This window comes from Cyprinodon tularosa, unplaced genomic scaffold, assembly GCF_016077235.1.
Source record: "Cyprinodon tularosa strain WSP-4 unplaced genomic scaffold, ASM1607723v1 ctg23, whole genome shotgun sequence".
Lineage (NCBI taxonomy): Eukaryota > Metazoa > Chordata > Actinopteri > Cyprinodontiformes > Cyprinodontidae > Cyprinodon > Cyprinodon tularosa.
Genome location: NW_024038861.1, coordinates 721996 through 734022, shown reverse-complemented (window position 1 = coordinate 734022; position 12027 = coordinate 721996). Strand labels below are relative to the sequence as shown.

General features: G+C 37.0%; 1 protein-coding gene across 9 annotated transcripts in view; it reads right to left on the bottom strand.

Moving 5' to 3' along the window:
* Positions 1-736: 736 nt before the first annotated feature.
* Positions 737-12027, bottom strand: part of phldb2b (pleckstrin homology-like domain, family B, member 2b) — a 47511-nt gene continuing 36220 nt past the window's right edge. For 8 of the 9 annotated variants that reach the window (XM_038286793.1, XM_038286795.1, XM_038286796.1 and 5 more), the window contains 8 exons: positions 10834-10977; positions 10608-10707; positions 8650-8800; positions 5188-5278; positions 4897-5043; positions 3405-3624; positions 3167-3252; positions 737-3074 (listed from right to left, as the gene is read on the bottom strand). In XM_038286793.1, the coding sequence (XP_038142721.1) occupies positions 2934-3074; positions 3167-3252; positions 3405-3624; positions 4897-5043; positions 5188-5278; positions 8650-8800; positions 10608-10707; positions 10834-10977 (1080 nt within the window). In that variant the 3' untranslated portion in view covers positions 737-2933. The remainder of the gene's footprint in view (positions 3075-3166; positions 3253-3404; positions 3625-4896; positions 5044-5187; positions 5279-8649; positions 8801-10607; positions 10708-10833; positions 10978-12027) is intronic. The other variant, XM_038286802.1, reaches the window with a different exon arrangement.

Below are 12027 nucleotides of genomic sequence, written 5' to 3'. Positions count from 1 at the left end.
ACTTGCAAAATAGCAGGGTGTTCAAATCCTGAATTTTTCCAAACTTGTAATTCTCTCTGACAGGAGTCGGAGATAATTAAAAGTTTGGAAAAATTCAGGATTTAAAAGAGAGTTCCCATAAGGGTAGGGCTGGATATACTGTCAGCCATGGAAAATTGCTCTGACTGAAAAGAGACTGAAAGTGCTTTTTGACAATTGAATGAATCTCTTGAGTTTAGAACTAAATACTAAGCAATTAATAAAAATAAATCTATAATGAAAATAAGACCAAAAAAAAAAAAGAAAAAAGATTGATGTGAATAAAAACATACTATATATCATAATTTGTTCCTTTTCTTACCCTTGAATATTGTTTAATGCAGGCATTCCCAAACTCTGTCCTCAAGGCCCCCTGTCCTGCAGGTTTTAGAAGTTTCTCTGCTTCAGCACAGCTGGTTATAATGATTGCAGTAGACCAAAAGCCTGTTAATCAACGTTCAATTAAAATCAGCTGTGCTGGAGCAAGGAAACTTCTAAAACCTGCAGGCCAGGGGGCCTTGAGGACCGAGTTTGAGGATGCCTGGTTTAATGTATATCTAATTTTATCTCGTCATAACCGATGTTTAGGTTGTATTATTTAAATATTTGACATTTTCAATTATATTTCATTTTTATGACATAGGCATGATGACTCTTGAAACAAGTCACAGAATGTGTCTGCATAAAATAAACAGTAAAAATACTAAATGCACCAAGATGAAGATATACCATTTATTATTCATATGAAAATACAAAATTAAGATGCATTGATAATGATAAATATTAACATACAAACATGTATATGTATATAAAAATATATTGATAACATGAACCAAATTGTGGAAGCAGCTTGATTATAGGCAGCAAATAACCATATCCTGGTTTCATCAGGTTAAAACTATTTTTATACCTCTGATGGCTTTGTTCTTTAAAAGAAGCAAAGAAATCATATATACAGTTGGATATACACTTTGGTCAACACAACATTAATCAACGCAAAGCTGGGTGATATTATAGCTATCTACATATAGATATATTATAAAGCTGCATTTATAACTTTAGGACAGTCATTTAAACCATTTTATTAGGGTAATAAATGCAATGCAAAAAAAAAAAATGTTTATGAAGGCAGCAAAATAATAAGTGGGATTCTATTACTAGCTAAGAATGTACCATAGATTTGTCTGCTACGCATCTTAAAAACAACATAATCCTTGGCACAGATTTGAAAACTTACTTTATAAATATTGCATACATATAAAAGAAAAAAAAAATACAGCCACATAAACACCAAAATTAAACCTTATGTGTTGAAGGTGACTGTATTTCAAATAAAACCATGTGCCACTTGTGGCTTTGTGACTTGTTTTACAAAAACAGATGAATATCCTTGTGTTTTATGTTTTTCTTATTTATTTACTCTTTGCATCAGAGGCTGTGATGATTCTCTAGTAAAACCCAGGATAACGATCACAATCCTTATGGTTTTCTGTTTGTATTATTTAATGATGCCCACGATCGATAGATTTTCAAAGAGCACATATCAGAAACCTCTTTATATCTCATGTGGATAATGCAATAAGAATATCCATGCAGGTATGGATACTGCAAAGTTCAGACCCCAGTATCCCACAGGAATAATTTTGATACTTTAAACCATTACAAAATTGAATTATTTAAGTTGTGTAATGTCTATTTACCCTGGAATAAAATTTAAAGTATAACATAAGTTTTCACTGAGCACTGACAAATGAATCCCCTAGTTACAATATTGATAGGAACAATATAATATACAGCTTAAGGTTAGAGCTTCGTTATCCCCAGGCTTTTAGCTAGGAATACTTCATAGGATCTAAACCTTGGTGTATCACATCTTTAGGCTTTGCACAGGGTGTAGGGAACATCATTTAATTTTCAGACTCTCTGAAATGCTATTCCCTGCATTTTGAGGCGGAGCAAACTTTTTGTCTTTGTTACAACAATACTTTTGTCCTGATTTTGGGAAGTATGTGTGCTTGACTAGAGGTGGAAATTTCATAATGAAGATGTGAGAAAATTTTTAGATACAATATTATGTTTCATAGGTTAGTTCAAGCAATCATAAAGAGTAATGCTGCGTTCACACCATGATTTTAGCAGCAAAAGTGCCCACTGCTTAATTTTTAAAGCTTTCATACAGGTCAGGAGCATCTTTGATGCTCCGGAAGCATATCCAGTGAAGTGTGTCCAGAAGCATCTGATGCTTGTGCTGCTCCCGTGTTCAGAGGCAGAGAGTGGCTTTGTTACATTTGTTGTGATAAATGGGTAAAAAGTAGTTTTAATATGTTTTTAAGTGAGAAAGTTAACCTTAAAACATTGTCTATGCAGTCAGTTCATCAAGATTACAGTCTGTCTTAAAATATTATTTCGCCGTTGGAGGTGAACTGTCACTGGGAATCCCCAGCAGGCGGTTTTCCGCTACTGTTCATGGCAGCTGGAAGTAGATGTTAGCATTTTTCAGGTATGTGGTACAAACTGAAAGCACCAGAACAATAAAAAAAATCTCTCAAATCAATATATACTGTACAGCTGTACACATTGCTAGCTAAAAGCCTGGTCATCCCCACGGATTCTACTTTCTTATCAAAAATAAAATGTTGCTGTATTCTCATCTAAACCTGGAGAAGAAATTATTTGATATCTAGGCTAAATTAATAGGTAAGTTAAGATCAACCCTAAGGGGGAGCTGTGAAGAGCAGTACCTGTAAGAGTGACTTGTAGTTTTTTAAAGAGCAAATTACAATTTGTATAATATTGTAATATTAATCCTGCTTTTGTCCACAGTCGGCATGAGCGATGATTTTTCCTTAATTCTCTAGAAAGAAAATCCCAAAAGAGAGATATCCAGAAGACAAAAGAAAAGCCTCCTCCTGTCGCTACACCATGAACTGAGTGTATCCTTCAGCCCCCGTGACGATCACATCCATCCAGATCCTCATGGCCTCAGGAGAGGGAGCCACCATGTAGTACACTCTATCATGCGTTTTTACGCTGAAGGTGAGGGAGGGGTTTGGGCTCTGAAATGAAATGTTTAAAATGAGAAGAAGATATGGAAAAAAAAAAACATAAACAAAGATAATATAGCAAAGACCTTCATATAAACACTTACCTTGTGCGCACTCTTCAAATGATCATAATATACTTCTTCAATAGCTTGAAAGTAAATCACTCCTTTGAGCTTAGCCTCGTGTTTATCTGTAGAGAAATATAAAACCATACAGGGTTAAAAAGCTGTGTTCACTTTCTGTTTTACAACTAATTTCCACATTCTGATAACATTTCCTTACATTACATTACAGTGTTAAAGTCACACAACACGTCTGCATGAGTGTGCTTTCTATAACCACCTGCATAGTAGGACAGCGTGCGGCGGTTGCGGTCGAACACAAACCAACGTTTCTTCCAGGTTTTGATCTTTCCGCCCATCTTGATCAGGTAGCCTCGGCAAGTTTTTTCCGAGATGGATAAATGGAAGCAGGTTTCGGTGTTGTGGCCCGCTGACTCAATGTGAGCCCGCAGGTCAAAGTCGTCCTTTCTTATTGGGAGGTAGCGAGTCAGTGGCCGCGACTGGAGAAGGAGAGAACAGGTCGATCAGGGACTGAACTGGTTGACTTTGATCTCTATGATTCACATACAATGTTCAGATGTAGCTCATGTGTGGAAACATGAAAATGTATGAGGCCAGAGGAAAAGAACGAAGACGACAGACGGATCTATGAGATCTGACAGGAAGGAGTTGACTAAAACCAAACAAAAACAATGTTCTATAGAAAAATTGTTGTTTAACAGAATCCTGTGTAGCTCAGATCTAATGAGAATCAAAGAGTGAAAATAAAATGTTAATGATAAAGTTACTGTTACGTTAAACACATCAGGAAGCCATACTGAAAGTTGAACCCTGGCTTAAGATTAAATGTGATCCTGAAATGTGTGTTACAGAACTATGTAAGTTTTTTTGTTTTTTCCTAAACTACAATGCAATTGTAAACAGAAAGTTTTTGGGGATGTTAACTGGAACTTTCTTTCCATTAGAAAGCATGAGTGTGGAAATGCAAACACTGTACATACATGATCACCCTAACTAGCTGTGTTCAGCACATCAGGACTACAAATATTACCATGTCCGAGTAACATCTTAGACAGAACAGATCCATGGGCTTCATTTGTAAGCAGCTTTAAATATGACCTATAGAACAATGTTTACAAAAGACCCCAAACTGGGACTGGAGTAAAGGACTATTTCAGAGTTTTATAGAGTCTGGATTATCTCTGATTAATGAATTAATTCTTTGTCGGGTTAAACTTTGACTGAATAATTTATAACTAGATAGATAAAACTAACTCTGTTATAAAAAAATACAAATGTCTGCTCAGTTTGTAGCAATCCATTTTAGCTTTACAAACCAAACACACTTCAGCTTATATGCTTGATGCAATGTGATGTTTCAATATGATTGTTTACGTTAACAACACGAAGAGAAATCACTTTTTTGTTGTTATTGTTTAAGCTAATAAAATAAACCTTCAAATAAGCTAACTGTGTTTTTTAGTATTTTAGATTATGCTGATCAAAGCAGTTTCCACATTTTTGTTTCACAGATTCATTTTTTTCTTTATGTTCTGTGAGAACTTAGATTAGGTTTTAGAGGACAACAAAAGATGTAATACTTGGAAGACTAGTTTTGTTCAATATTATATTGATTTCTATTGTTTCGACCATTAATCTAATAATAATCAATCAAATGTAAAAATAATCACTAGCTGGGATTCTAATATGGGGCAATTTGTTTCCAAAACTTTAGGTAGATGAAGGTTTTTATCCTTCCACTGGTTCTTCACCTGTGCCCTTTGTTTTTCTCTCATTTTCACTTCACGATCAATGAGTTTCTGACGTCTGCTCGTCTCCTCCTGTAGCCTCTTCTCCAGGTCCTCTCTCCTTCTCCTCTCCTCCTCCAGGGCCTGTTTGCGCATTTCCATTTCTCGTTCCTAAGAGGCCATGAAAAAAGTCAAATCATGAATGGGGAAAAAAGCAAAAAACAAGTAGTGTTCGTTTCATAATTTTAGCTTATTGTATAAAAAAGAAAACCAGCAGTGAGAGAAATGAAGAGACATTAATGACGTCATTTCTACCTTGTGTTCTAGGAGGCGGTTCTTTTCGGCTTGAGCTTCCCTCAGAAGGCGCTCCATCTCCTCCAGCCTCGCCACATTTGAAGTACTGGCACTGAACAAGTAAAAAAGAAAAATGTATTTAAGCTAAAAGCATCAGAAGAAATTCACTATCTTATTAATAGAAAAAATACAATAACAGAACTAAATAAGGATTAATAAATAGTGAAACTAAAATCTGATGACTCTTCAAAAGAATCCTGATTCGTCATCTCTCCAGAAAGCTTGATTCTCTTGAGAACAGCTCTGATTATTCACTGTTTATGCTTGCAATTATAGCTCCACAACAGGATGTCAAGGAATTTAGGCCAGAACCACTATTCAGTCTCGCTCTCTCTGAAGAGATCACAAGGCATAGTTTATCCTCCATCTTTTAAACCGCAGATGGTCGGCACATGACAGGCATTCTTGAGGGACTTAAAGGCATTTCTGTCTGACTGAATTTCTATGGCTTTGATTGTCCCTTGCTTCGTTCAGTTCTGTTTTTCTCTAGCAAACATACAACAAGCGGCGTCTCCATCCCTTATTGGGTAAATTCCATAGATATTAAGACCTCCACTGATTTCTAGGACTTAATGCAAATCCTAAACCTAATAATTCACCAGAATCTTAGCCTAACAAGCTGTACTATTCATCTCTAAAAGCTAAAGGAATCAGCTAAAGGGGGATAAGAGGGTGGTGCCCTCATTAAAAAAGACAAAATAACTTGATCTGTTTACTCATAAAATGTGTCTGCCTTTATATTCTATTTTTTTGTATATTTATCTAGGAATACAAAAATCCACTCTCTATCAAACCTTTTTCCATATCTGAACCAATCAGCAGTTTTTCTGTCATTCTTCATCCAATCAGATTAAACTATTGTACGCGCCACTCTTAACGTCACTCTTTGCAGTTTGGATGCAAAGCTTAGAGGCTCAGAACTTACAACCCCCCGCACACATTTTTGTTTCAATAGGAGCCAGAATGAAATGGATACTGGATGTTGATGTGTGATGATGTCATAACATATCTGAAAGGAATGGTACGCATTAGACTTCAGTATACACAAACCACAGAGATGTGGGAGAGAAAAGTAGGAACAGAACTGAGTGGGAGGCAGAAAAAAAATGTAAGCATGCAGCCCGTCTTTCTGATCACATTGGACTTCTATTGAAAATAAAACAGTTGTTTTTTTTCCTATATTAAAATATTCATTAATGATTAAAGTTTTTCTCACCGAATGATGTTTTTGGTCTTATGTCATTTTCTAAAATTTATTTTATAAGCAAATATTTGAAAACGAATTGTCATAAGCTTGTACAGGATTCTTTTTGGGGCATTTTTGGTAGAAATTCTGAAGATTTCATTTGTTAAAATCAATATTAAAACTATATCACATCAACCAAAATGAAGAAATATATTGTAAAGCTTTGGCTGCATCGTTCAGCCATGTGTCAACATAAGTCTCAAGATGTATATTACAACTGTAGTTCAGTAAAGTGAAATGTTAGCAGATATTTCACTTTTTTCTCTCCCTTTTATTTTCCTTTGCTCTTTTTTTGCATAATAGTTTTAGATATAACATTTAATTACTTTGTTAAACAAGTTTTATACTGATACAAAGAAGCAGAGAACCTCTATCAACACTTATTACAGGTGTCTCGGATGTTTGGGTTAGCCATTTATATTGGAGGAGTTTAGACTATGTTTTAATGTTTAATTCTGAGCCAAAGAGAATGAGTTATTCCTCTTTATATCTCATGGTGTTTTTATTTGCAGTAAAGCAGCATTTATTTCTTAAAAACAATGTCCTTTCAGGAATCTTACCTGAATCGGTGGGAGGGAAATGTACTCATGGTCATCATTTATAAGACCAGACGGAATCAAAAACAAGACAAAAAACATTTCCCCGAATCCCAAAGCAAGTGTGTCATCCAGTACTGGTTCGTTTTCCGCAGCATACCTCAAAGTTCACTTTACACACGTAGATTCCAGTCCACTAAGAGCAGGAAGATTCCAACTTAGCAGAAATGAAAACAGAGTTCTACTCAAACAGCAGTCTAGTTTAAAAACTGCCTGAAAAACGACTGCAGAGCTTAGAGAAACAAGACAAAGGAACACATACAAGTGTTGTAAATCAGGGCAAAAGAGAGAGCAAGCCCACTCCAGATGGAAGGGAGGCAGCCCCCTCCCCATCCAAACAAATGCATTTGATTCAGTTGCTCTCAACCTGAGGGGGTTGACCGTTGACGAACACATGCAGACACACACACACCTTCATGTTTTCCGTTTTTCGTAACATGATCCTCAGGCCACTAATCAAGAGTCCCCCCTTAACTTATATAACACACACAGAGCAGATCCCACTCTCCAAGGGGGGAACATGAAAGGCGGGAAAACCTCTTGGCAGGCTTTTTACATTAACTCACTTTCTAGTGTTTCTAAGATTCAGCAAAACCCAAATCTCCCGCTTAATTTTTCCATCTTGAAAGGTTTGCATTTTTTCCTCTCAAGTTGTCTAACTTGAGTTCTTTTAAAAGTAGAATAGATATAACATTCAAAATAGAACCACTTGTTATTTTTGCTTTCTGCTTCCTTTTCAGAGCCAGTGGCTGGTGCTTGATTAGCCATGCCCACTCATCCACCATTCGGATGCACACTGAAACTATTATTCAATCTATTAATGCACTTAAAGCTACAGTGTGTAATTTTTAGCGACATCTAGCGGTCAGACTGCAGACTGCAGCAACATGAACATCTCCCCCCCGCTTCTCCCCCCAACAGTACGGCGAGCGTTACGGGACAAAATGTCTTCCACGACGTCAGCATCACCTACCTTCTCAAGTGATGAGGTTTGTTTACATAGATAATTTTAATACTGCCATCTACTGTTCAGTACCGTCTCAGTTCATCTCTCTCAACTTGCCGTAGTTACTTTCGAGCGTAATGAGCGATCTCGCAATCGCTAGTTTGTTGGCTCTGCGCTGCCGTAGCGCAAAGATGTCTGCCTCCGTGGCTGCGAGACCCGCTCCTATGTAATTATAAATAACGAATTCTAAGGCAACGCAAATATTAAGGTTAAGAGGCTGAGCTCGTAGATGATGATAAATAACATAGTTATGTATAATATATTACATTTCTGACTGTATATCCCTGTAATTATTACACACTGTAGCTTTAAGCTAAACACTGTAATTTTAATTGAGGAAAGAAGTCAGTTACCTATACTACTGGGTATAGACATTTAGTTAAGCTAACTGCATTTAGCACGGTAACTGTGTTTAAAGCTCTAAAGTAACTACAGATTAATTAGAAGTCCTTGTTTTGCAGGTTGGAGCTTTAGAAAATCTTATATAAGATTGTTCAGAAAAATCTCCAATTTTATCGTGATATCCAATCAAATTTATCTTTGCAGATCCAACAATGACACTAGAATGAACCTACCTGGAGACATTGTCAGGTGAGCAAGCTGAGATGCTGGTTTCAATGGAGTCACTACTATCTACGCTAAGCGTGTCAAAGGCCTGGTTTTCACGGTATCCAAAGGCGTCGAGGTAGACATTAGTCTGGGATGCGGCTCGCGAGCCGGACTGGCCTGAAACACACAAACAACAACAGAAAAAGCCTGAGTCGCTGCTAAATATATACTTACTTTCCCTCTTTTGTGAACGGTATACCTGTCTCACACGTTCCATCTGGGCTAGTTTGGCCAGATGGTTTTAATTGTGGATCACAATGCCCTGCCACGGTGGCACGTTCAAAAATCACCCCCGGGAGAAAAATAAAACAAAATCCCACTTGAAATGGAATGATTATTTGAAACTAAAATGCTCCAATGCAGGTTAGAAATTAAATTAAACAAACAGCAATAAAAAAAGTAATAGAAATAGCCTTTCCAAATATGTCAGGAATATTTCCTTGTAAGTGGACGCAAAGACTTTGAAGAGAGACTAACTCAGGCTTTGGGGAAAGGAAGAGGCTCACTTAAACAAAATCTGATAGCATCAGACCCACCCAGCAGATGAGCCTGATCAAGGGACCAAGGGGAAAGAGGAAGCAGATACACGGGCCCCTTCTCAGCAAAAAAAGGGCAGTCTAATGATACCAAAGTGGACAGTGGACAAAAATGTAGAACTAGGACAAACTACAAAAGAAAACAAGAAAACTTGGACAACGTCCAAGCATAAGGTGAGTTGGATTAAAAAACAAAAAAAAAACATAGCTATTTTACTTTGATTTCTCCAAGGGTTATCAGCTGTAAACAACTGTCAATAACAGATGCATTGAAAGAAATTAGACGTCTATGCCAATAAGTTAAATTTAAATGTTATTTTATTTAAATTGAAACTTTGTATTTCTGAATGGAAACCATTAATTTCACTTAAAGCTGAAGTCTGTAAGTTTTTAAAAATAATTTTTTTGTCATATTGGCTAAAACTGTCCCTATGCCCAGACAGCAGTACATGTGATATGTAACCTGAGAAAAAAACAGCTTCAATTGGTACCGCCTACTGCCTGTATTTCAATCTGGAAAGAATAATTCAGGACGAGTCAAAACAACCAATCACAGCCAGAGGAGCGTCTGATGGAGTGTCAATCACAGCTCAGACACGCTGAATCACCCCCCCCCCCCCCCCCCCCCCCTTGGAGGGCTTGGAGGTGGGGCATGAGTGAAGCAGAGAGGGTGGGGGAGTGGCGTGAAACCTGTTTTTCTTCAAATTTTCAGTCTAAGTCTGCTCTCTTCTCAATGTTACAGACTGCAGCTTTAACCTAAAGTCAAACATTCCTTACCATGAAAAAAAAAAATCATAATAAAAAATCTTGCCAAGTAAAAATCTAATTCAAGCAAAAGATTATACTGTCAAATCACAATTGTGATTGTGACCTCAATAGATGAATTTTTCACAATGGTTTTAGCAAGTGCTGCAACAGCACATACATGGCTGCTGTGACGATGAATGAGGTGTTTTAGATGTTTCAGAAAGGAAAATTGGCAGTGCAATGTCTCAGATATCAAATGTAGATAATTTGACAACTCGATGATGTTTCAGGTTCTTGGGGCTGTTAAAAAAAATCTATAATAGGGTCAAATCTATCCTGCTGATTGATTCGTCTGTAAAAACCAAAGATTCAGCTCTTTAGATATCATGAGCGATAAATCCTGCATCTATGTTCAATAAATTGAATTGGATCAAATCAAATATCAGGTTTAAGAAAAGCATTACACAATTAGCCTTTGGAATACATACCCTTAGAGTGTATAGTATGGAACAAAATATGTAGGGTATTGATTGTACATGCTCCAAAATACATTTCAAACAACATTTGTGATCAAAGGGTGAAAACCCCCTCCCTTTTTTTTTTTTTTTTACTTAATCAGCCAATGTAGTTTCTGGTGGTACCTTTTTGTAGCCGTCGAGATTCAGTCTCCTTATTGGACAGAGAGAGAATTCTGGGAAGGATGCTGCCACAACTTGTGCTTTGAACCAGAGGCTGATGGGACTATGTAGGAAGAGAAACAAAAGTCATCATAAGAGAGAATAAAACAACTGGAGGGGCAACTTTGGATATTAATACAGACAGTATAGACATGTTGAAGGCTTGAGCAGTCTGTTCATGCATGGGCACCTTTGTTGCATAGCTGCGCCCCAGCGTTGCACATGAAAACTGGGTATTCAGAGTGGGAATGTTTTTCTTCCTGGGCAGAGTGTCACTCATATGTGAACTGCTTTCTTTCTCAGAGCGTGTTCTCTCTTCCAGCAAACGGAGATGCTAATCATACAGACAGGTAGCAAAAGCACACAGATGATTCATTATACGTATTCTTGTTTAATCCTTAAGGAGCATGTTACATTGTAATGATGTAACATATAGATATATCTCTGCTGCCATCTGGTGGTTGTGAATCCAGTTGTCAGGATACATGGCACTATTGTTTTTGTTGTTTATGTAAACAGTATTTTTATGAACTGGAATATGAGATAACAATAAAGATAACAAAATACATAAGAATATGACATTGAATACAGTCATGGCCAAACATTTTGAAACAGGCTGAATATATTAATTCTACAAATTAAAGGGTTTCACTCCAATAATAATCTTATGCAATATCTCAGTAGCTGCCCTACGATGGACTGGTGACCTGTCCAGGGTGAACCCGCCTCTCACCCGTAGACAGCTGGAGATAGGCACCAACGCCCCTTACTACCGTGCTTGGGATAAAAGAGACGGAAAATGGATGGATGGAATATCTCAGTGGCTATGTTTACATGGACCAAATGCCCGGGATCCGATCCAATGGTTGATCGGAAATGTAAAATCTCTGTTAAATGAACACTAAATAAAATGATCCTATCGTAACCTGTGTATACATGTACCAAGCATTTAATCAGATTGAATCATTTAAGCATGTGCTGAACTGTCTAGTTTTCTGTAAAAACGGTGGGAAAATGTCACGCTCACGTTCCACAAATGCCATGTGGAGATTATTTAACTCCAAAGATCCAAATGGGTGCTTACATGGCAGAAACCTTCTCTCTATTTAGGAATGAACTCTCTTTTGTGCCAAACTGGATTAGAATCTTCAGTCTGACAGGTTTACATGAACAATTTTTGATCTGATCAGGCTTTCAATCAGATTATTTGTGTCCATGTAAAAGTAGGTATTGAGGACAAGGCAACCGACCTCATTAATAAGGAATCAGAAAGTAAAATAGTTGTTTTAACATGAATTGGGACAGGAATCCAGTCTTTAGTCAGCCATAGTTATGTAGGCTAGTTGTCAGATAGCAACGAAAAATCAATCATTTCTGAAATCAT